Below are 21,972 nucleotides of genomic sequence, written 5' to 3' on the forward strand. Positions count from 1 at the left end.
GGCCTGTGCTGCCCGGGGGCCCCCAAGGAGCCCCTTGGGGGCCCCCCCGTGGGGCCCTCGAGGGGCCCCTTCGAACGGCTACCAGCACGGTGAGCAGGGCCTCGGAAGGCCAAGCTGCTGCTGCTGCAGCCGCTGCTGCTGCTGCTGCTGCTGCTGCAGCATTTGTGCAGCAGCCCGCCGCTGCGGCTGCTGCTGCTGCTGCTGCTGCAGGGCCCCCCAGCCGCCAGAGCGGCGAAGGCGCTGCGGCCCATCTACTGCTGTGTGTGGGCAGCGGAGGCCTCCAGCTGTTCAGCAGCAGCAGCAGCAGCAGCAGCAGTTAATGCTCGCTGCTGCTGCTGCTGCTGCTGCTCGCAGCTCCTAAATCCTAAGCAACTTCTCATAAAAAGAAACTCTTTTTATTTCTTGATATGTTCCTGCTGCTCGAGGGGCCCCCAGGGGGCCCAGCAGTCTCCCTGGGGGCCTCGGGGGGCCCCCGGGGGCCCCCTGGGGGCCCCCGGGGGCCCCCGAGGCCCCCAGGGGCCCCTGTGCCTCTTTGTTGCAAATAAAAGATTTCCTTTTTGATATCTTCTTTTCTTTTTATTTATTTACTATTAGTTTTTGGGGTACAAGCCCAGCTGTGCTAGACTGTGGGGCGAGCCGCGCAGCAGCAGCAGAGCAGCAGCAGCAGCTGCTGCAGCAGCAGCGGAAGACGCAGCTGCTGCTGCAGCAGCAAAGTCGAGTGCCGTTATTCCTCTTATCAATACGGCGGACTATCTTGCGCTAGCCACCGATCCCCCTCGCCGGCAGAGAGCTGCTGCTGCTGCTGCTGCCACTGCTGCTGCTGCTGCTGCTGCTGCCACTGCTGCTGCTGCTGCTGCTGCTGCTGCTGCAAACCAAGGAACTGAGGAAAGCAGCTGAAAATGGGGCCCTTCTCTGGGGGCCCCCAAAGGGTACTGCCGCGAGCAGGGGCCCCTCTGCTGCTGCTGGGGGCCCCCCGGGCTCCCGAGGTAGCTGCCTTGGGTGTTCGTGCTCGGGCAGCAGCAGCAGCAACAACTGCAGCAGCAGCAGCAGCGTCAGCTGCAGCAGGAGCTGCAGCAGCAGCACGTCCAGAAGCAGCAGCAGGTGGGGGCGTGCCCGTATTTTCCGGGTCTGGTCCTTTTGCTTCCAGACTTCCCTTCGGGCTTTTCTCCGCAGCTTCCAGATGCCTCAGCAGCAGCAGCAGCAGCAGCAGCAACAGCAGCAGCAGCAGCAGCAGCAGGCCCCATTTATTTGGCCGTCGTACAAGAAGCCGCTCCTACGACCCCCCCCTCTCTGCTGAGTTTGCTGCAGAGGAGCGGTGCGCACTTCTGCTGTTGTTGCTCTGCTGCTGCTGCGCTGCTGCTGCTGCGCTGCTGCTGCTGCTGCTGCTGCGCTGCTGCTGCTGCTGCTGCTGCTGGACTAGCTGTGGGGTAGACAGCTTGCTGCTTGCTGCAGGAGACAGCGAATGGCCCGGTCGCCCTCAACAACTGGGGGCTGGTCCCCCTCGTGGACTCCTTACAAACCTCCAGCAGCAGCAGCAGCAGCAGCAGGAACAGCAGCAGCAGCAGCAGCAGCAGCAAACGACCCCTCGTTGAAGGCGCCCTCCGTTGGCTACACCGTGCCCTACACGTTCCGAGTCGAAGACACTGTGACTCCTGAGGAAAAAAGAGCCCTTAGGTTAGGGTTTAGGGTTTAGGTTTTAGGGTTTAGGGTTTAGGGTTTAGGGTTTAGGGTTTTGGGTATTTTGGCTTTCCTTTCGCCTGCTTTCGCAGCAAAGCGTTTACTCGGAAGCTCGAGGGTTGAGGCTCCTGTTGCTTCCCATACTTTGCCGGGGCTCGCTAGGGTCTAGGGTTTAGGGTTTAGGGTTTAGGGTTTAGGGTTTAGGGTTTAGGGTTTAGGGTTTGCAGGCTGCACCCGCTGAGTCGGCCCGCGAGCCCTTTTTTGACCTATTCGGACTTCTGCGGAAATCGCCTTCCGACTTTGGACACTGCGGAGAACGTGAGGTACTGGAAAGTGAGTCATTTGATCATTTTGGAGACTTTTTTGGATCTTTTTTGGATCTTTTTTGGATCTTTTTTGGATCTTTTTTCGTCTTTTTGGGTCTTTTTCGACTCTCCTTTCTTTCCTTTTCAACTCTTATTTGTTTCTTCTGCTTCGCAGCTTCCTTTTTTGCTGTTTTCCATCTTTTTTTCATTTTTGTCTTTTTCGATCCAGTTTCGTCTTTTGCCTCCGTTTTTCTCCTTTCCTTCATTCTTCTGGCCTCTTTGGTCCAAAAGTTTCAGTTTATTTGTTTTATTTCCAAATAAAGAAAATCTTTTTTATTTTATTTTCTTTTCTTCCCAAAAAGCTGCGAAAAAGCTGCCGATACACCCCAAAGAGCTGCCTATACACCCCAAGAAGCTGCCTATACACCCCAACTAGGCTTCCAAAATTCTGGTGTCTGTACACCTCAGAAGAGTTCCAGTTGATTCCAGTTTGAGGTGTCTGTACACCTCAAACATAAACTTTGACTGTTTGCTGTCTGTACACCTCAAAAGAATTGCATTTATTTTCACTTTGAGGTGTCTGTACACCTCAAAGTAAGGGCTTAAGCCTCCGGTGTCTATACACCTCAGAAGAGTCGCAGTTGTTTCACATTTGAGGTGTCTGTACACCTCAGAAAGGAGGTTTTGACTCTGTGTTGTCTGTACAGCTCAGAGGATATAAGTGTGTTTGGATTTGAGGTGTCTGTACACCTCAAAAGAGTGAATTCCATGCAATTTGAGGTGTCTGTACACCTCAAAAGAGTGGACTGCATGCAATTTGAGGTGTCTGTACACCTCAAAAGAGTGAGCTGCATGCAATCTGAGGTGTCTGTACACCTCAAAAGAGTAAACTGCATGCAATTCGAGGTGTCTGTACACCTCAGGACAGAGGGCTGGGCCGTTTGCTGCCTATTTGAGGTGTCTGTACACCTCAGAGAGAGGGCTTCGAGCCTGCGGTGTCTGTACACTTGAAATCATGTGCTGCATGCCATTTGAGGTGTCTGTACACCTCAAAAGAGCCGCAAGTGTCTGCAATTTGAGGTGTCTGTACACCTCAGGACGGGCGTTTGAACCGTCTGCTGCGCATGCACCTCGGCCCCCGATTTGAGGTGTCTGTACACCTCAAAAGGGCCGCAACTGCCTCCGATTTGCGGTGTACGTACACCTCAGGACACGGGCCTGGACCGCCTGCTGCCCCGCGTGTTCCCGCTGCAGCTGCAGCAAAGCCGGCGGCTGCAGCCTTTGCTGCGGGAACTCATTTTCGCGCTGCACCAAATGGACCCCCGCAGGTTCAACATCCACGCAATCGCAGCCAGATACAGGTCCGCCTGCTGCTGCTGCTGCTGCTGCTGCTGCTGCTGCTGCTGCTGCTGCTGCTGCTGTAGCTGCCGCTGTGGCTGCTGCTGTGCGTGTTGCTGCGTTGCTGCGGTTGTTGTTGTGGCTGTTGCTGCGGTTGTTGCTGTGGCTGCTGCTGCGGCTGCTGCTATGGCTGTTGCTGTGGTTGCTGCTGCGGCTGCTGCTGTGGCTGCTGCTGCGGCGGCTGCTGCTGCGGCGGCTGCTGCTGTTGCGGTTTGGCATTGAGATTGTCCTGGTTGCTGCTTTAGTAATCGCGCTGCTGGTGATGGTGGCTGTGCTGCTGCTGCTGCTGCTGCTGCTGCAGCTGTTGTTCGTCTTGTGCAGCAGCTGCAGCTCCCCGTTTCCTCCTCCATTGCCTCCAGTTCTCCAGTATTTATCTATTTATTTATTTATTTATTTATTTATTTATTTATTTATTTATTTATTTGTTTGTTTATTTATTTATTTAACGCAGCCTGAAGGAGTCTACAGTTCGTCGAGTAATAAAAGAATTCAGTTTGAGCGAATTCCTGCGGAAGAACAGGTGTACATACACCCCAACTTGTGGCCGTTTTGTCTGCCGCTTCCTTTTCTATTTCTTCTTTTATTTGTCATTTATTTATTATTATTTGTTATATATCTATTATTTATTTATTACTATTTATCATTTATTCATTATTACTCATTTTATTCATTTTATTCATTTCTTTTTGCTTCTTTCTCCGTCTTTTTCCACTTTGTGGATCTCCCGCTCCTCCATGCTTCATTTCTTTTCCATTCTTCTCCATTTAATCCCATTTATTCATTTATAATTATATTTATTTATTTATTATTTATTTATTTTTTTATTTATTTGTTTGTTTATTTGTTTGTTTTTCTGTTTGTTTTGCTGCACAGGCTGGCCAAAGAGTCCACGCGGCGGCTGAGCCGGGCAGAGGCAGTTTTGAAAATGAAGGAAATAGTTTTTAGTCAAAAGCTCGGCGAGTTTTTTAATTAATTTATTTTATTTACTTTATTTATTTTATTTTAAATTAATGCATTTATTTTGCTTTTAATTCATTTTATTTTGTTTAACACAATTAGTCCATTTTTTCAATTTTGACTTTTGATTCCTTTTTATTCAATTTATTTCTTTCATTTTTATATTTTATTTCCCCACAATTAATTTGCTGCGGACTCTGCCCCACTTGGCTAGCCACATTTGCAGCTTTTCTTTTCTTTTTTTAATTTAATTTTATTAATTTTTTTAATTTTTCATTTATTGCTTTTATTCGCATTCTTCTTTATTTTCGCTTCCTCGCAATTTCTCTCTTTTATGTCTGTTTGTTTGCTGTTCTTTTCCTTGTTACTTATTTCTCTCATTTGTCAGCTAGCTAGCTAGCTAGCCAGCCGGCTAGCTAGCCAGCCAGCTACCTAGCAGACTAACTAACTAGCCTGCCAGCATGCAGCTGGCTGGCTAGCAAGCTAGGTGTCTAGCCCCACACCAGCTAGCTAGCTAGCTAGCTAGTTCGCTAGCTATCTGGCTAGCTAGCTAGCTAGCTAGCTAGCTGGCTAGCTGATGCTGCAGCAGCTAGCTGCGGCTGCGTCTCAATTCGCCCTCAGTGCTGCTGCTTCTTCTTCAGGCTACGAAGAAATGGGGACGGAAGAAATCGATGCTCAAGAAGAAAACAAATTCGAAGGTACATACGCAGCTAGCTAGCTAGCTAGCTAGCTGGCTAGCTAGCTGGCTAGCTGGCTAGCAAGCGAGTTAGCTAGCTGGGCCTAATAGTTGGAAGACCGCAACGTGTCGCTAGCTAGCTAAGTAGCTAGCTTGCTAAGCAGCTAAGTAGCTAGCTAGCCAAGTGGCTAGCTAGCTGAGTAGCTAGCTAGCCAAGTGGCTAGCTAGCTGAGTAGCTAGCTAGCTAAGTAGCTGGCTAGCTAGCTAAGTAGCTGGCTAGCTAGCTAGTTAGCTTCATAGCGACGCAGCGGTCAGCGCAGCAGCACATGCAGAAGCAGCTGCTGCTGCTGCTGTCCCTGCTGCTGCATCTGCGCCAGTGCTGCCGCTGCATCTGCTGCTGCTGCTGCTGCTGCTGCTGCTGCTGCCGCTGCATCTGCTGCTGTTGCTGCTGCTGCTGCTGCATGCAGGATGGAAGAGCACTTTTGACTGGGTTATGCGGCAGCACATTGAGGTGGAGAATATGTCTGCTTTCCCTCTTCCAGCTAAGAGGTAACCCTAAACCCTAAACCCTAAACCCTAAACCCTAGGGGCCAGGCTCAAACCCTCGCCCGCAGACCCGTCTAGCCGCTGTTTAGGGTTTAGGGTTTGTTGTGCTGCTGCTGCTGGCAGCCTCAGCTGCAGCAGCAGCAGCAGCAGGCAGCGCTTTGCTGAGGCAGTTAGTTTCTTTAGCAGCTAGCTAGACGGCTAGCTAGCTGACTAGCTAACCAGCCGAAGATCTAGCTAGCTAGCTAGCTGGCGAGTCAGCGAGCTAGCGAATCAGCTGGCTAGCTAGCTGGATAAGTAGTTGGCTAGCTAGCTAGCCAGCTTCCTAGCTTGGAGCGTCCTGATGTGCCCCTTGACCGGCTAGCCAGCAAGCCAGCTAGCCAGTCACTCAACTAGCTAGCTAGCTAGCTAGCTAGCTAGCCATTTAGCTACCCGTTTAGCAAGCTAGCAGTTAGCAGCTAACTAGCCACCTAGCTAGCCACCTGGCTAGCCACCTAGCTAGCCACCTAGCCACCTAGCTAGCTAGCCAGCCAGCTAGCCACCTAGCTAGCCACCTAGTTAGCCGACTAGCCAGCTGGCCAGCTAGCTAGCCACCTAGCTAGCCACCTAGCTGGCCACCTAGCTAGCCACCTAGCTAGCCACCTAGCTAGCCACCTGGCTAGCCACCTAGCTAGCCAGCTAGCCAGCTGTCCAGCTAGCTAGCTAGCTAGCTAGCTAGCTAGCTAGCTGGCTAGCTGCGTTGTTTGTTCGTAGGGACTATGTGCCGAAGCGAGTGGATGTGGACTTGACAGTTGGAAACAGCGAAAAGCTAAAAGTGATTGCTTGGATTGACCCAAATGAAAAAGTTGTTTTTTAAAATTGAAATTAAATTAAAAAGATATTTGAAATTAATTAAAATTAAATTTAAATAGATATTTAAAATTAATTAAAATTAAATTCAAAAAAAAAGGTATTTAAAAGGAAGCAAAAGGATGTAAGAGGGAATTAAAAGGAAATAAAAAAGAAATAAAAAAGAAATAAAAAAGAAATAAAAAGAAACAAAAGGAAATGAAAAGAAATTGATTCCTTTATTATTATTATTATGAGATGATAAAATTAATTCTTTTAAATCTTTTTTAGATCTTTCTTAAAAGATTCAAAAAAGAAAGAACTAAAAAGGAAAGAGAAGGAAATAAAAATGAAAATAAAAATAAAAGAAATTAAAGGAACAAAAGACTAAATAAAATATATTAATCAACTGGAACAATTAAATTATTTTTAATTAATTAATTGATTAATTCATTTAAATTGATTAATTAATTTTAATTTATTAATTTAAATTAATTAATTATTTAATTTAAATTAGTAATTATAAAATTTCTTCTTTTCCATTTGCTTCAGTCCACTGAAGAAGACAGATGAATTTTACAACTTTTTAAAAATTTGTTTCCCCGCCCTGCGGTGTAGGGTTTAGGGTTTAGGGTTTAGGGTTTGGGGTTTGGCTGTTTCTAGGCGTCAAGATATCCGTAGTTTAGCCTCCACAGAGCGTGGGCCTGCTGCTGTTGCTGCGCTGCTGCTGTTGCTGCGCTGCTGCTGTTGCTGCGCTGCTGCTGTTGCTGCGCTGCTGCTGTTGCTGCGCTGCTGTTGTTGCTGCGCTGCTGCTGTTGCTGCGCTGCTGCTGTTGCTGCGCTGCTACTGTAGATACAGTCGTTGTTACAGCTACTGCTGCAGCTACTGCTGTGGCTACTGCTGCTGCTGCTACAGCTGCTGCAGCTTCAGCTGCTGTTGCTGCTGTGGCTACTGCTGCTGCAGCTACCTTTGCTGCTGCTGCTGCCGCAGCTACTGTTGCTGCTGCTGCTGCAGATCGAACAGCTGAAGCTGTTCTGCTGCTTTCAATTCAGTGCACTGCCAGTTCGAGGGTTTAGGGTTTGGAGCAAAGGGTTTAGGGTTTAGAGTGATGGGTTTAGGGTTTGGATGTTGTCTTAGGGTTCAGAATCTAGAGAGAGGGCTTAGGGTTTAGGGTTTTTCGGCGGCAACTGCTGCACGGAAACCCTAAACCCCGCAGCGCCTAGATTAGGGTTTAGGGTTTAGGGTTTAGAGGCTTTTGCAATTAAATTTTGATTACAGAATACCGAAATTCGAGTTGTACAGCTTAGACGCGTCTCGCAGGATCGATGGTTTTAGGGTTTAGGGTTTGAAGCCGCAGCTTGTAATGCCCCGAGGCGAATGTTTTGGATCTTCTTTTTGATTTTAAAATAAAATAAAATTAAAATTAAATTAAATTAAAATGAAATTAAGTAAAATAAATCAACTTTTCTTCGTCAGCGAGTGTCTGCTGCCGGAGCAGCGCGCGCAGCAGCAGCAGCAGCAGCAGCAGCGGGAGCAGCAGCAGCAGCAATGTTTGGTATGCCGGCTCTACGTTTCGCTTCTGTTGCATTTTAGCGCTGAAATTAATAAAAATAAAAAGTAAAATAATAAAAATAAATGCAAGTATAAACAGAGAAGCCCCGGGTGGGTTTTGCTGCAGCAGCAGCAGCAGCAGCAGCGGAGGAACGGCAGCGGCTGCGGGCTTGCTTCCACAGCAGCAGCAGCAGCAGCAGCAGCCCCACAAGGGCAGCAGCACGGGCATCACTCGTGGTTAAATTTGGATTGTCAGGCGAGGCGCTGGCTTTCTCCACGACAGCAAAAACCTTCCCTGCTGCTGCTGCTGCTGCTGCTGCTGCTGCGAAAATGGCTATGAAGTACGTTGCTGCTTACCTCATGACTGTCCTGGGGGGCAACGAGGCCCCCACAGCTGCTGATGTTTCGAGGGTTTTGGAAGCTGTGGGTGCGGAGGTAAACCCTGAAGTTCTCAAAACCCTAATTGACGCCATGCAGGGCAAAACCGCCCACGAGGTAAACCCTAAACCCTAAACCCTAGCCGCCGCGGCCCCACGCCCGGCCCAGCAGCCAGCAGCAGCAACTTCAGCGCCTCGACACTCAGTTTTGCCTTTGATAGGACTTAGGGTTTGGGCTTTAGGGTTTGGGGTTTAGGGTTTAGGGTTTAGGGTTTGGTGCGTAGAAGGCCCAGCCCGCGCGGAGCCGAAGGTCCTGCAGCAGCAGCAGCACTCCTTCACAGCGAGGCTTGCTGCTGCAGCCTAGCAGCAGCAGCAGCAGCACTCCTTCACAGCGAGGCTTGCTGCTGCAGCCTAGCAGCAGCAGCAGCAACAGCAGCAGCAGCAGCAGCAACGGGGGGCTGTGGGGTGTTTGCTGCTTTTGCTTTTAGGTGATCTCTGCGGGTCTGGAGAAGCTGCAAAAGGTGCCGTGTGGCGGCGGTGCAGCAGCAGCAGCAGCACCTGCTGCTGCTGCTGCTGCTGCTGGCGGCGGCGACAGCAGCAGCGCAGCAAAAGACAAAAAGAAGGAAGAACCTGAGGAGGAGGAAGAAGATGCAGACATGGGTTTGTCTCTCTTTGATTAAAACAGCAGCAGCAGCAGCAGCAGCAGCAGCAGCAGCAGCAAGTTGATGCTGCAGTTTACTTTTTACTTTGAAACAGAGGCTTTACGTAAACCCTCGTTTGGGGTTCCCGGGACAGGCCTAAACCCTAAATTGGGGTTTGCGGCGAGCGCTGCCAGTTTCCGGGGGGCTCGTATACCCTAAATCAGGGTTTGGAGCTTGAGCGTAGACCCTGTTTTAGGGTTTAAAGGCTATTCTTAGACTCTAAATTAGGGTTTACGGACAGTTCGTAGACCCTAAATTAGGGTTTGGGTGCTGAGCTCATTCGCTATTTTAGGGTTTGCAGGCGACTAGTAAGCTACAAATTAAACTGTAGTGGTTCCTAGTAAACCCTGATTTAGGGTTTGGATGCTGCAACTAAATTCTGTGGTGTACAGACACCACGACATTCGGCGTAGGCGTTTGCTGCTGCAGCTCCTCGTTCTGCTGCAGCTCCTCGTGCTGCTGCAGCTGCTGCAGCTCCTCGTGCTGCTGCAGCTCCTCGTGCTGCTGCAGCTGCTGCAGCTCCTCGTGCTGCTGCAGCTCCTCGTGCTGCTGCAGCTCCTCGTGCTGCTGCAGCTCCTCGTGCTGCTGCAGCTGCTGCAGCTCCTCGTGCTGCTGCAGCTCCTCGTGCTGCTGCAGCTGGGGGCCGTGGGGGGGTGGTGATGCGCCTCTAGGGTTTTGGGTCTCGTAGCTCTAGGGTTTAGGGTTTAGGGTTTATTTCTAGGCTCCGAGGCTTCTTGCAGTTGAGGGTTTAGGGTTTACACCACGGCCTCAGGCCTTCGCAGCCGCGAGGGTTTAGGGTTTAGGGTTTGCAGCGGGTAAGCTATTGCGGGCTGGCTGTTGCCCATTAAAACCTAAACCCTCATTCTAAACCCTAATCTCCACTCCAAGAAATAATTCTAAACCCTAAACCCTAAATCCTGCCCACTTCAGAAGGCGCAGCGGTGTAAGCTCCTGCTGAGGGTTTAGGGTTTAGGGTTTAGGGTTTAGGGTTGGCAGCTCTGCGTAAACCCTAAACCCTAAACGCTAAACCCTGGGGAGAAGCAGCACAAAGTTTTCTGGGCACTTTTATTTACTACAGATGAGTTTTAGACCCCTGCAGCAAATGAAAAGGGTTTAGGGTTTAGGGCTTAGGGTCTGGGCTCTAGGGATTAGGGTTTAGGGTGAGGGGCCTAGGGTTTAGGGTTTAGTGTTGAAGATTTTTGAATTCGAGTTTTCTGCGCATGGTTCGATAACAACTAGGTAGAGTTAAGGGTTTAGGGTTTAGCATATAGGGTTTAGGGTTTAGGGTTTACGATTTAGGGTTTAAGGGTTTACGGTAACTCGCCCCTCCCTAAACCCCCTATACAAAATGTCTTACACATAGACCCTAGGCAAACCCCTAAAAGGCGTTTTAGGGGGCCCCCCAGGGGCCCCTAAGGGGCCCCTCAGGGGGCCCCAGGGGCCCCCCCGCGGGGCACCAGGGGCCCCCTGAGGGGTCCCAGGGGCCCCCCGGGGGCCCCCCAGGGGCCCCCCGGGGGCCCTCAAGGCCTGGGAAGCCCCCAGGGTACAGCGTGGGGGCCCCCTGGGGGCCCTCTGCGGGATGGTTTGGGGGGCCCCCTGGTGACCCTGGTGACCTTCTGGGGGCCCCTAGGTTACGCTGTGGGGGCCCTTTAGGGGCCCCCTAAAAGGGTACTTGCGCACCCCTCTGGGGGCCCCAGGGGGGCCCCAAAGGAGCGTTTGGGGGCCCCTAGGGGCCCCCAAAGCACTCCTAGGGGCCCCCAAGCGGATCCGGGGGCCCCTGGGGGCCCCCAAAGGACTGTGCGGGGGCCCCTTAGAGAATACTTCAGGGGGGGGCATGAAGTTCTCTAGAAAGGCCCCTGGGAGTCCCCCTGGGGGCCCCTAAGAGGGTACACTGGGGCCCCCCGGGGGCCCCTAGGGGCCCCCGGGGGCCCCTGGGGCCCCATCACGCACAGCTGAAGCTGCGTTTTGTCTTCGATTTGAAAGATTTGGATCCTTTTGCATTTAAAAAATAAAAAAAGTGCATTTAAGGAATTATTCTTTTTGTTTTTTCCCTTTAAGCTTTCGTTTCTTCCGGCTTTTTTGCATTCTACTTGCGCGCAGCGAGCGGCGAAGGAATTGCGCAAACTGCTCGAATTTGATGCAAAAAATGGATTTAATTGATATTTTGAATTAAATTTATTTAATCTTTTGCTTTTATTTCCTTTTTAAAACCCTTTTAAAGCCTCAAGACCCCATGTGGCTGCCAGCGGCCCGCAGCTGCTGCAGAGCCCTTGGGCAGGGGGGCCCCCCGCCGCCGTTGCCCACAGGGGGGCCCCTCAGGGGCATCGCCGGGGGCCCCCCCTTTGCTGCTGCTGCTGCTGCTGCTGCTGCTAACCTCATGAGCCTGAGTGGGGGACGCACTGCAGCAGCAGCAGCAACAGCAGCAGGAGCAGAAAGAGCAGCACGAGCAGCAGCAGCAGCAGCAGGCGCAGCAGCAGCAGCTCGGCCGCCGTTCCTGCCCCCTCTCGGGGCCCCTGCTGCGTCCCGCCGACCCCTGTTCCTTCCCCCGCAGCAGCAGCAGCAGCAGCTGCAGCAGCAGCAGCAGCAGCAGCAGGAAGGTTGCGTGTGTGTGTCACGGGCGGGTTTTGCTGCGCCCCTGTTCCCGGCGTGCCGGCTGCTGCTGCGCTGCGGCGTCCCCGGGGGCCTGCTGCGCCCCCCCGCCGCAGCAGCAGCAGCAGCAGCAGCAGCAGCAGCAGCAGCAGGGCCGGGGGGGCTGCGGCAGTTCGGGGGCCGCGCAGGGGGCCTGAAGCGGAAGAAGCAGCAGCAGCAGCCGGGGCTGCTGCAGCAGAGCGGGCGGGGGCGGCGGCTGGAGTTCTTTTGGCCGCAGCAGCAGCGGCTGCTGCGGGTGCCGCTGCAGCAAAACTCTCGTGCTGCACTTGTCTTTGACAGCAGACTGCAGCGCTTTCTTTGCTGCTGGAAGAGCCAGGGGCTGCAGCTGTTCAGGCCCTTCAGCAGCAGAAGCAGGAGCAGCGGGAGAGACGGCGGGCGAGCAGCAGCAGCAGCAGCAGCAGCAATGGGGCTGCTGCAGCACGGCGGGCTGGAGGGCGCGCGGGCGAAGGCGCTCGCGCTGCTGCAGCAGCTGCAGCGCCAGGGCAAGCTGCAGCAGGACTTCAGCAGCAGCAGCAGCAGCAAACCCGAAGTCTGCCGCAGCGGCATTGCTGGAGTTTATTATGAACCTGAAGAGAAGCTGTGGGTTGCTGCTTGGCAGCAAGCTGGGCTGCGCTGCTTCCGGGCTTTTTCCGTGCTGCAGTTGGGCTTTGCTGCTGCTTTCCGAGCAGCAGCAGCAACAAGGCAGCAGCAGCTCGCCCTCAACTACCAGTTCGTCATGCAGAGACACAGGAGGCGCGCAGGCAGGCAGCCGCTCAAGTGACCTTGCTGCTGCTGCTGCTGCTGCTGCTGCTGCTGCTGCTGCTGCTGAGGGGAGCGGAGCCGCAGCAGCGCTCCTGCTGCTGCTGCTGCTGCTGAGGGGAGCGGAGGCGCAGCAGCGCTCCTGCTGCTGCTGCTGCTGCTGCTCGGGGAGTGGCTGCTGCTGCTGCTGCAGTGGCGGCCGCCGCTGCTGCTGCTCGGGGGGCGCATGAGGCTGCGGCTGACGCTGCGCTGAGTGCAGCAGCTGCAGCAGCAGCAGCAGCTGCTGCTCCTGCTGCAGCGGCGGGTGCTTGCAGCTTCGTCTTTTCAGTGGAAGCCAAAATCTTGAAGAAAAGTAATCTTGCTCATTGGGAATATAGTTGATACTACTTTTCTTAACTTTGCTGCGGGCTAGCTAGCTAGCTAGCTAGCTAGCTAGCTAGCTAGCTATCCAGCTAGGCAAGTAGCTAGCCGTGCGGGCTGCCCATCATCCCCCTGCCTCGCTAGCCAGCTAGCTAGCTAGCTGGCTAACTAGCTAACTAGCTAGCTAGCTAACTAGCTAGCTGAGCGTGTGGGTAGCTAGCCACCAGCCTCTTCAGCTAGCTAGTCCGCCAGGTGGCTAGCCAGTTAGCTGTCTGCCTAGCCAGTTGGCTAGCCAACTGGCTAGCTAGCTGGCAAGCTAGCCAGCATCCCGACTAGCTAGACAACTATCCAACTGGCTAGCTAGCTGGCTACCTAGCTGGCTAGCTAGCTGGCTTAAAAGTTGTCTAACTAGATAGCTAAGTTGCTAGCTAGCTAGCTGGCTACTTAGCCATCTAGTTAGCTACGCAGCTAGCCGGCTAGCTAGTTAGTTGGCTCGCTGGCTAGCTAGCTAGCCAGCCAACTAACTAGCTAGCTGGCCAGCGAGCTAGCTAGCTGGCTAACTAGCTAGCTGGCTAACTAGGTGGTTGGCTAGTTAGTTGGTTAGCTAGCTAGCTAGCTAGCTAACTAACTAGCTAGCTAACCAACTAGCCAGCTGGCTAGCTAGCTAGCTAGCTAACTAGCTAGCCACACCGTGGCTTTCCCATTGCGTTGAATTCAGTTTGTGCGAAAAGGAATGTCCCAAAGAGGACAAAGTCTACGGAGAGCAAACCTCGGCTTCGTGCTGCTGCTGCTGCTGCTGCTGCTGCGGCAGGAAGAACTCTTCCTGCTGCAGCAGCTTGGCGCGCAGCGCAGCAGCAGCGGCTGCTGCTCTAGAGCCTGTAGGCTAGAAGCAGCAGCAGCAGCGGCAGCAGCACAATTGTGCTAGCTGGCAGCAGCAGCAGCAAATCGGCGTGGCCCCTGAATACTATGAGGCGGGGCACAGCAACAGCGAGCGAAAGAGCAGCAGCAGCAGCAGACCCCGTCAGCAGCAGCAGCAGCTGCAGCCGCTGCAGCAAAGCCACTGCATGCAGCAGCGCCCCATGTGCTGCTGGGTGCAGCGCCACTTCTACGGGGATAGAAAGAACTGCTAGAGATTTGGAGCGTTCGGGCAGCAGCCGCAGGCCCCAGCTGCTGCTGCTGCTGCTGCTGCTGCTGCAGCTGTTGCTGCTGCTGCTGCTGCTGTTCGCGGAGCCGTTTTGCCTGCTGCCGCGCTTCCCGCTGCTGCTGCTGCCGCTGGAACCGCCGCAAGAGCCCCAAAGGCACAAATCGCGGGTTTTGAAGCGCTGCCGCTGCTGCTGCCGCTGCTGCTGCTGCTGCTGCTGCTGCTGCTGCTGCGGCTGGCTGCGCCAGTGGAAGAAGGCAGCTGGGCGAAACGTGGAGGCTGCGGAGCTGCAGCTCTCAGCTGCTGCTGCTGCTGCTGTATATTTTGCTGGCAGCAGCGAGGTACCCGATGGGGCCCCCAGGGGGGCCCCCCGGGGGGCCCCCCGGCTGTGCTGCAGCGGGGGCCCCGCTGGGGGCCCCCCCAGTACCCTGGCTTCACATTGGCAGCAGCACAGCAGCAAAGCCAGCAGGGTGCAGCAGGTAGAAGCACAGGAGAGGAGCATTTCTAGTTTACAGAAAGCTCGCTGCAGCAGCAGCAGCAGCAGCAGCAGCAGCAGATGTAAGGGCAGGCTGCAGAGGGCCCCCGCTGCCGCCCCAGGGCCTCAGAGCATACGGCGCCCCTTAGCTGCTGCTGAAGACAGAGGTGAACTGCTGCTGCTGCGCTGCTGCTAGCAGAGCCTCACAGCGGGAGAACTGCTGCTGCTGCTGCTGCAGACGCTAAAGCTGTCCCTTGAAATCCCAGGGGAGATGCAATGCAGCAAATGTTGTCTGGCGGGAAGCAGCAGGAGCAGCAGGAGCAGCAGGCGAGACAACGTGTCGGCGCAGGCGCTGCTGCAGCTGCTACTGCTGTTGCTGCTGCTGCTGCTAGGTAATAAATCAGCAAGCGCGGCACATCAAGAGAACCAAACTGTTAATTTGCCATTTGCTGCTCCAGGAAGGGTGTAAGATTCGGAGGCAAGCGTATTAAGCGTCAGCTACTGTGTCTGCTGCTGCTGCTGCTGCTGCTGTTGCTCTCCGGGGCTGTCGCTGCGGCTGCTGGGGCTGCGCCTGCAGCAGCAGCAGCAGCAGCAGCTTTGCTGCTCGTCTCCCCCTGAAGCAAAATCGGTTTTTGAGTTCTATTGGCTGCTACCTATTTTTTTTAGGGACCAAGAAGCTGCTGCAGGGGCGTGCCCGTGCTGCTGCGTGCTAGCAGCAGCAGCAGCAGCAGCCGCAGCCGCAGCAGAAACAGCATTACAGCGCCTCTGCCGCAGCATCAGCGAGCATTGAGAGCCTGTATTCATCTCGTGAGGTCCATAGTTGCTGAGATATACTGTCGCTGCAGCAGCAGCAGCAGCTGCTGCTGCCGCTGCATCTGCTGCTGGGCGCTGCGGCCTGAAGTCCTCAGCTTCTTGCAGGAGTAGAGGCAGCAGCAGCTGCTGCTGCAGCAGCGGCTTTCGCTGCAGCACTCCCATCTCTATCGTAGCCTGCAAAAGCCTCACCCGCTGCAGCAAAAACAGCCACAGAAGCAGCAGCAGCAACCACAGAAGCAGCGGCGGCAGCCTCTTCCGCTGCAGCAGCCCGCTGCAGTAGCCGCAGCTGAAGAGGAGCAGCTGCAGCGGCGACGCAAGCAGCAGCAGCAGCAGTAGAAGCGGCAACAGAAGTAGAGGCAGGAGCAGCAGCAGCAGGCCCAGAAGCAGCAGCGGCAGCCTCGTCTGCCGCAGCAGCGGCAGCCCCGCCTGCTGCAGCAGCAGCAGCCCCAGAAGCAGCAGTAGCGCGCGAGCAGCAGCCCCAGCGGAAGCCACGGAGCCGCCGCAGCAGCAGCCCCAGCCCCTGCCCCAGCCCCAGAAGCAGCAGCAGCAGCACCAGCACCAGCAGCACCAGCAGCACCAGCAGCAACAACAACAACAGCAGCAACAGCAGCAACAGCAGCAGCAGCAGCAACAGCAACAGCAACAGCAGCAGCAGCGGCGGTGCGGCCGGCTGCGCCGGCGGCGGCGGCGGCAGCAGCAGCAGCAGCAGCAGCAGCAGCAAGATGACGGAGAGGTCTGGGGCCTCCCCCGCGGGGCCTGCTGCCAGCAAAGTTTTTGTGCCGCAGCTGAGCGAAAGAGAGCTGCGGAAGATTCGCTACTATGAGGCGATGTTTGCGAAGATGGCAGCAGAGGAGCAGCAGCAGCACAGCAGCTGCTGCTGCTGCTCCGGCCTCTCCAGCCCCCACTAGCGCCGCCGCAGGAGGCCCTGAAGGAGGGGGCAAGCTGAAGAGAGAAAGAGGCGCTGCTGCTGCTGCTGCTGCTGCTGCTGACACGAAGACAGGCAGCAGCAGCAGCAGCAGCAGCGCGGAAGCGCCGCCGATTAAGAGGAAGCAAGCGCGCATCACAGAGTCAAGCGATGAAGATCGCCGCAGCACAAATGCAAAGCGAGCTGCTGCTGCTGCTGCTGCTGCTGCGAAGTCCGAGCCAGCAGACAGCAGCACCGCAGGCAGCAGCAGCAGCAGCAGCAGCAAACGAAAGATGGTCAAGGAGGCGCAGCAGCTCGAGGAAAGCCATCCAAGTGAAGCAGCAACAAGCAGCAAGGCCACGCAGCCAACTGCAGCAACCAGCAGCAACAGCAGCAGCAGCAGCAGCAGCAGCAGCATTAGCACCAGCACCAGCACCAGCAGCTGCGGCAGTGCAGCTGGCAGTGATAGGCGCGGATCGCCAAGCCCCCGGAGAAAGAATAACAGCAGCAGCAACAGCAGCAGCAGCAGCAGCAGCAAGGTGTGCAGTGCTGCAAAGGGCGCCGCCTGCAGTGGACCCGCTGCTGCCAGCAGCAGCAGCAGCAGCAGCAGCAACAGTGGCAGCACTTCAGGCGATGAGGAAACCTCTGCAGCAACAAGTGTCGTCAAAGCCTCCTCCGGAAGCAGCAGCAGCAAGGGCCACGGACATTCTGCTGCTGCTGCTGCTGCTGCTGCAAGTGGGACCCGCGGCAGCAGCGCTGCTGCACAGCACGCAGCAAAGCGCAGCAGCAAGCTGCTGCGCCGGGAGGGCAGCAGCAGCTGGCAGCGGGGGATGGAGCGAAGCAGCAGCAGCAGCAACAGCAGCAGCAGCAGCAGCAACGGCAGTGGTAACAGCGAGAACAGCCTTACCAACAGCAGCAGTAGAAAGGCCGCGGCCAAGTCAAGCGCTCACAGCAGCAGCAGCAGCAGCAGCAGCAGCGGGAGGACAGCAGCACATCAGAGCAAGGCTGCTCGTGGAACGCTGCATCAGGGAGGTTTGCGGGCTGCAATAGCTGCGGCGCAAGAGCAGCAGCAGCAGCAGCAGCAGCAGCAGCAGCAGGGGAAGACAGGGCGTGCGTGCTCGGGGGAAAGCCCCTCAGCAGCAGCAGCAACAACAACAGCAGCAGCAACTGCAACAACTGCAGGAGCAGCAATGACGTTGCCGTCAAGCCCTGGCGATGCTCGGTCGGACACGCCTTGCGAAGCCAGCAGCAGCAGCAGCGGCGGCAGCAGCAGCAGCAGCAGCAGCACGAGCAGCAGCAGCACCAGGGGGGGCTCTGCTGCTTCAGTTTCCTCCAGCCCCTCAGAGGGCCCCCGCCAAACGCCTGAGGCTGACAGCTGGGGGGGGGGCCCCCCGGGGCCCCACAGCCGCTTGCCGCTGAAGGAGCTAGCAGCAGATAGCAGCAGCAGCAGCAGCAGCAGCAGCAGCAGCAGCAGCAGCAGCAAGAGCAGCAGGCGTGCAGAGCGGCGGGGGCCCGGCGGTGCCAGCCGAGGGGAATCTGCTGAGAGCTCGGAGGCTCTTTCTCCTCCCTTGAAGGCTCTCGTGAAGACCCAGCTAGACACAGCAGCAGCAGCAGCAGCAGCAGCAGCAGCAGCAGCAGCAGAAGACAGGCAGCACAAGCCCAGTAGCGGCGAGGCTCTCCGGGTCTCCTTAGATCAGCAGCAAGTCAGCCGCCAGCTCCGCAATGAGACGCCGCGCACCACGCGCTCTGCTGCTGCTGCTGCAGCCGCAGCAGCAGCAGCAGCAGCAGCAGGCCTTGCAGCAGCAGCAGGAGCAGCAACAGACTCTGTCGCAGCCACAGATGGGGAAGAGTCAACTGACACAGCATCTTCGGGGCCCCCGCCGCCCTCTTTAGTGCAGCGGCGGACTCGCAGCTCGCCGAGGACTCCTGCTGTTGCTGCTGCTGCTGCTGCTGCTGCTGCTGCTGCTGCTGCTGGTGAGTGGGGCGGCGCTGCACAGGAGTGGGGCATGGAGCGCCGCAGCAGCAGGAGGGACACTGTGAGCTCGCGGTGTGCTACAGCCGCAGCAGCAACAGCATCAACTGCAACAACAGCAACAGCAACAACAGCAGCAGCAGCAGCAGAGGAGGAAGACGAAAGGGACAGGCATTTGTCTGTACACTCAACAACGAAGTTTGCTGCTGCAGTTGCGCAGTCGCGTGCTGCTGCTGCTCTTGCTGCTGCAGCGGCGCCTCCTGCTGCTGCTAGCCCTTCCTTGCTGAATGGGCAGACGCAGCAGCTTCCGGCCGCAGCTGAGGGGTTGATGCTGCAGCAGCAGCGGCAGCTGCTGCTGCTGCAGCAGCAGCAGCTGATGCTGCAGCAGCAGCAAGCAGCAGACGGCTTAATTGACGCTGGCAGCTCCAAAGGTACAGCAAGGAGCTGTAGAGACACCGCAGGGGTCTCTTCAAATGGAAGCGGCGCTTCTGGCAGCGTTGACATGTGGTATGCGCTGCAGCAGCAGCAGCAGCAGCAGCAGCAGCTGTTGCTGCTGGCCCTGCAGCAGCAGCAGCAGCAGCAGCAGCAACAGTCTTGCATGTCCTCTCCGCGAGGCAACAACAGCTACAGCTCATCGGCCCCCCTTGCGGGTAGAAGGCGCCCGCTTCCGTTGGGACCGAATTCTCCTGCTGCTGCTGCTGCTACTTTTGCTTCTTCTGCTGCTGCTGCAGCAAGTGCAGCAGCAGAAGAGTCGAGGGAGGCGCAGCAGCTCGTTAGGGGCGTGCGGCTTCTTGCTGCTCTCAGCAAAGAATACTCGCCCAGCGACCCCTCAGGGCCCCCGACAGACAGCGACCAGCAGCAGCAGCAGCAACAGCAGCAGCAGCAGCAGCAACAGCAGCAGCAGCAGCAGCAGCGGCTCTCCCCCGAAAGGGCCCGCCTCCTGGCCTCCTGCAGCGACGTTGTTGGGTCTCGTGACTGGCGTCTACTGCTGCTGGGAGACCAGCAGCAGCAGCAGCAGCAGCAGCAGGAGCGGTCGTCGGAGGAGGACTCCGAGGGTCTCAACGAGGGTGCAGCAAGAGCAGCAGACACAGCAGCAGCAGCAGCTGCAGCAGGTGAGGGCCTCTCCGGCTTTGTGGGGAAGCCCTCTCTCGTGTCTCTACGCAGCCAAATCAATTGGAAAGGGCGGCTGCTGCGGCGCGCATGCATGTTCCCTGCCTGACGAGCGTTTACTGCTGCTGCTGCTGCTGCAGCAGCAGCAGCAGTTGCTGCTGCTGCTGCAGCGCCCAGGTGGGCGCCCTTCAGGTGCACAGGAGACGCGCAGGAGGCCTCTCTGGCCGCAGCAGCTGCGCGGAGGAGACACAACGCCTCTGCTGCTGCTGCTGCTGCCCCTGCTGCTGCTGCTGCTTGTGCAGCGTAGGTGCCGCTATCTTGGGTGCCCCTGGAACACCTATTTGCGGTGTACGTACACCTCAGGGCCCCTGGGTCTCTTTTAGGTTTTCTCTTTTTGCCCATGTGCTTTGCTGCACTTTTTATGTACAGTGTTTTACGGATTGACTTAGTGGCCCGCTCGCTAGCTCGCTAGCTAGCTGGCTAGCTAGCTGGCTAGCTAGCAGGCTAGCCAAGCAGCTAAGTGGCTAGCTAACAAGCTAGCTGACGGCCGCCTCGCTAGCTAGCTGGCTAGCTTCCAGCGCTCTAGCTAGCTGGCTAGCTAGCTAGCTAGCTAGCTGGTTCCTCAGCTAGCTGACAGCTCTCTGGCTAGCTAGCTGGCGAGCTAGCTAGCTAGCTAGCTCTTCAGCTTGCTGAAAGCCCTCTAGCTAGCTGGCTGGCTGAATGCATGCACAGCTTAGTTGCTAGAAAGAAACACAGAATGCTGCAAGCCGTGGATGTACGAGGAGGCAAGTTGAACTGGCTAGCTAGCTAACTAGCTAGCTAGCCAGCTAGCTAGCTAGCTAGCCATCTGCCCCATGTGCAGGCCTTAGTCGCACGTGCATGCATCGCCTAAAGAAAATGTGCGGATGTCTTTGTATTAACAAACCTCTGTGAGTAATACAAATAAATAAACATATACTTATTTTTTTGAATGAAGATAATGGCGATAATGGACAAAGTCCAGCGGCATGCATTTGCTGCTGCACGGGCGCCCGCATCCGGCAGTCAGCTCTGCGGAGAAGCCGCTGCTGCAGCACGTGCTGCTGCTGCAGCACGTGCTGCTGCTGCAGCACGTGCTGCTGCTGCTGCCGCTGCAGCTGCTGCAGCAAGTCTAAATTTGCAGAAGTGTGTGTGGATTTCAGTCACAGGCAGCCGCGGAATGTTTATAAAGTAAATGTGCATGAATTCCAACAAATGGCATTTAATGGAGTTTATTTTTATTTCTCTTTTGCCATTGAAAGCAACAAAAGGCGAAAACGGGCGCGCGCAGTCGCTCAAGTCTGCGATGTACGTGCAGCAGCAGCTGGCACAAATTGTTTTCGTTGCATGGGAGTTTTCAACCAGCCTTCCAGCATTTGCTGAGGCGATAAAGTAACATTTGAGAGTAACACCTAAAAAGGGAGAGACTTCCGCTACAGGCTCGAAAGTGCATAGGCCACCAAGCATCCAGGGGCGTCTCACTTCTGCAGCCTGTTGCTGCTACTTGCTGCTGCTGTTTGTCATTGCTGCTTGCTTTCGCTGCTCGTTTTTGCTCCGTGATGTAGGTGCGTCCTGCTGCTGCTGCTGCTCGGTGCTGCTTCTTGCTTCTGCTTCGTGCTGCGTGCTGCTGCTATTTTTCGCTGCTGCCTGCTATTGTTTCCTGCTGCTGCTGCCTGGTTCTGGTGCTACTGCTGTTTGCTATTGCTGCTTGCTATTGCTGCTTGATGCTCCTTGTTCTTGTTATTTTCGATAGAGGTGGTGGAGTGCAGGCCGAGCGTTTTCATTGCAGAAGTGGCTGTGTGCAGGATGGCGGAAACTGCTGCTGGATGAGGCCTTTGGGCATATATATAAATTCCCAGCAAGCAACGAGCAGCTAGGGAGATAAAAAGCACATCGTGTGTAACGCAGGCTAAATGTTAGTGGGTCGTAGGACAAGCCCACTCTCGCATTTCACATTACCTGGTTGCCCCGAAGTCGGCAGCTCAGCAAGGGCACTGGATGCCTTGTTCGCATGCCAGTGTTATGCTGCACAGACACAGAAACCCAGCAAGAAAAGAGCACAAGAGCACAAAGGGAAGGAAATGAGAGAGTGTAATACACGTCGAGCACATCAGGCACAACAGGCGCGAATCTGGGTACATAGCAACTAGATCTTTACACCGGAACACCCAGCAAGCAAGCAACACGCAAGCAAGGACATAAAGCACGGAGTTGACAGGGTGTAGTAGAGGACGAGCGCATCGGGGATGGTACATGCGGAGCTGGTCAGCTGAGCAACCTTGCCGTTATTTGCATACACTCAGCAAGCAAGGCCACATATAGAGGTGGTGGAGTGCAAGAGGAGCATGTTCATTGCAGAAGTTGCTGTGTGCAGGACGGCGTAAACCTGTTGCTGGACGAGGCCTCTTGGGCTGTCATCTCATAAATTCCCAGCAAGCAAAGGGCAGCTATTAGGGAGAAAAACCACATCGTGCAACGCAGGCTAAATCTTAGTGGATCGTAGGACAAGCCTACTCTCACACTTACAATAGCGGGTTGCGCACTGTCACCCGCTGCAGCAGCGCCTCTTCAACGCCTGCGGCTTCCAGGAACAGCAGCTCGCAAGCTTGCTGCAGCAGCAAACACACATTTTCAGCACTTGAACAAATTGGATATATATACTTAATCACCTATACGCGTTATATATATATATATATATATATATATATATATATATATATATATATATATCTTTTTATTTATTCATTCGCAGACTTGTTGCAGCGGAAGATGCCACTGG

At 55.3% G+C, this 21,972-nt stretch overlaps 5 protein-coding genes across 5 annotated transcripts; 4 read left to right on the forward strand and 1 right to left on the reverse strand.

The window, feature by feature from the left end:
* Positions 1 to 899: 899 nt before the first annotated feature.
* On the forward strand, positions 900 to 5,749 carry ENH_00041310 (hypothetical protein, conserved; the record flags this gene model as incomplete). The annotated part of the gene is made up of 9 exons (XM_013580784.1): positions 900 to 1,315; positions 1,453 to 1,674; positions 1,905 to 2,010; positions 3,192 to 3,343; positions 3,832 to 3,900; positions 4,254 to 4,335; positions 4,979 to 5,035; positions 5,481 to 5,562; positions 5,679 to 5,749. 9 exons carry the CDS (start codon positions 900 to 902, stop codon positions 5,747 to 5,749), a joined length of 1,257 nt encoding a protein of 418 aa, XP_013436238.1.
* A 2,546-nt stretch (positions 5,750 to 8,295) lies between these two features.
* ENH_00041320 (60S acidic ribosomal protein P2, putative) lies at positions 8,296 to 8,992 on the forward strand (the record flags this gene model as incomplete). Its single annotated transcript, XM_013580785.1, has 2 exons — positions 8,296 to 8,430; positions 8,801 to 8,992. The coding sequence occupies 2 exons, from the start codon at positions 8,296 to 8,298 to the stop codon at positions 8,990 to 8,992; spliced, it is 327 nt and encodes a 108-aa protein (XP_013436239.1).
* Positions 8,993 to 9,385: 393 nt separating this feature from the next.
* ENH_00041330 (hypothetical protein) lies at positions 9,386 to 9,876 on the reverse strand (the record flags this gene model as incomplete). Its single annotated transcript, XM_013580786.1, has 2 exons — positions 9,386 to 9,649; positions 9,871 to 9,876. The coding sequence occupies 2 exons, from the start codon at positions 9,874 to 9,876 to the stop codon at positions 9,386 to 9,388; spliced, it is 270 nt and encodes an 89-aa protein (XP_013436240.1).
* A 1,370-nt stretch (positions 9,877 to 11,246) lies between these two features.
* Positions 11,247 to 12,422, forward strand: ENH_00041340 (hypothetical protein, conserved; the record flags this gene model as incomplete). The annotated part of the gene is made up of 1 exon (XM_013580787.1): positions 11,247 to 12,422. The coding sequence occupies one exon, from the start codon at positions 11,247 to 11,249 to the stop codon at positions 12,420 to 12,422; it is 1,176 nt and encodes a 391-aa protein (XP_013436241.1).
* Positions 12,423 to 14,249: 1,827 nt separating this feature from the next.
* On the forward strand, positions 14,250 to 19,284 carry ENH_00041350 (hypothetical protein, conserved; the record flags this gene model as incomplete). The annotated part of the gene is made up of 4 exons (XM_013580788.1): positions 14,250 to 14,380; positions 14,643 to 14,768; positions 15,496 to 15,922; positions 16,039 to 19,284. 4 exons carry the CDS (start codon positions 14,250 to 14,252, stop codon positions 19,282 to 19,284), a joined length of 3,930 nt encoding a protein of 1,309 aa, XP_013436242.1.
* Between the last annotated feature and the right edge of the window lie 2,688 nt (positions 19,285 to 21,972).

This window comes from Eimeria necatrix, genomic scaffold (assembly GCF_000499385.1).
Source record: "Eimeria necatrix Houghton genomic scaffold, Enh_scaff303, whole genome shotgun sequence".
Classification (NCBI taxonomy): Eukaryota; Apicomplexa; class Conoidasida; order Eucoccidiorida; family Eimeriidae; genus Eimeria; species Eimeria necatrix.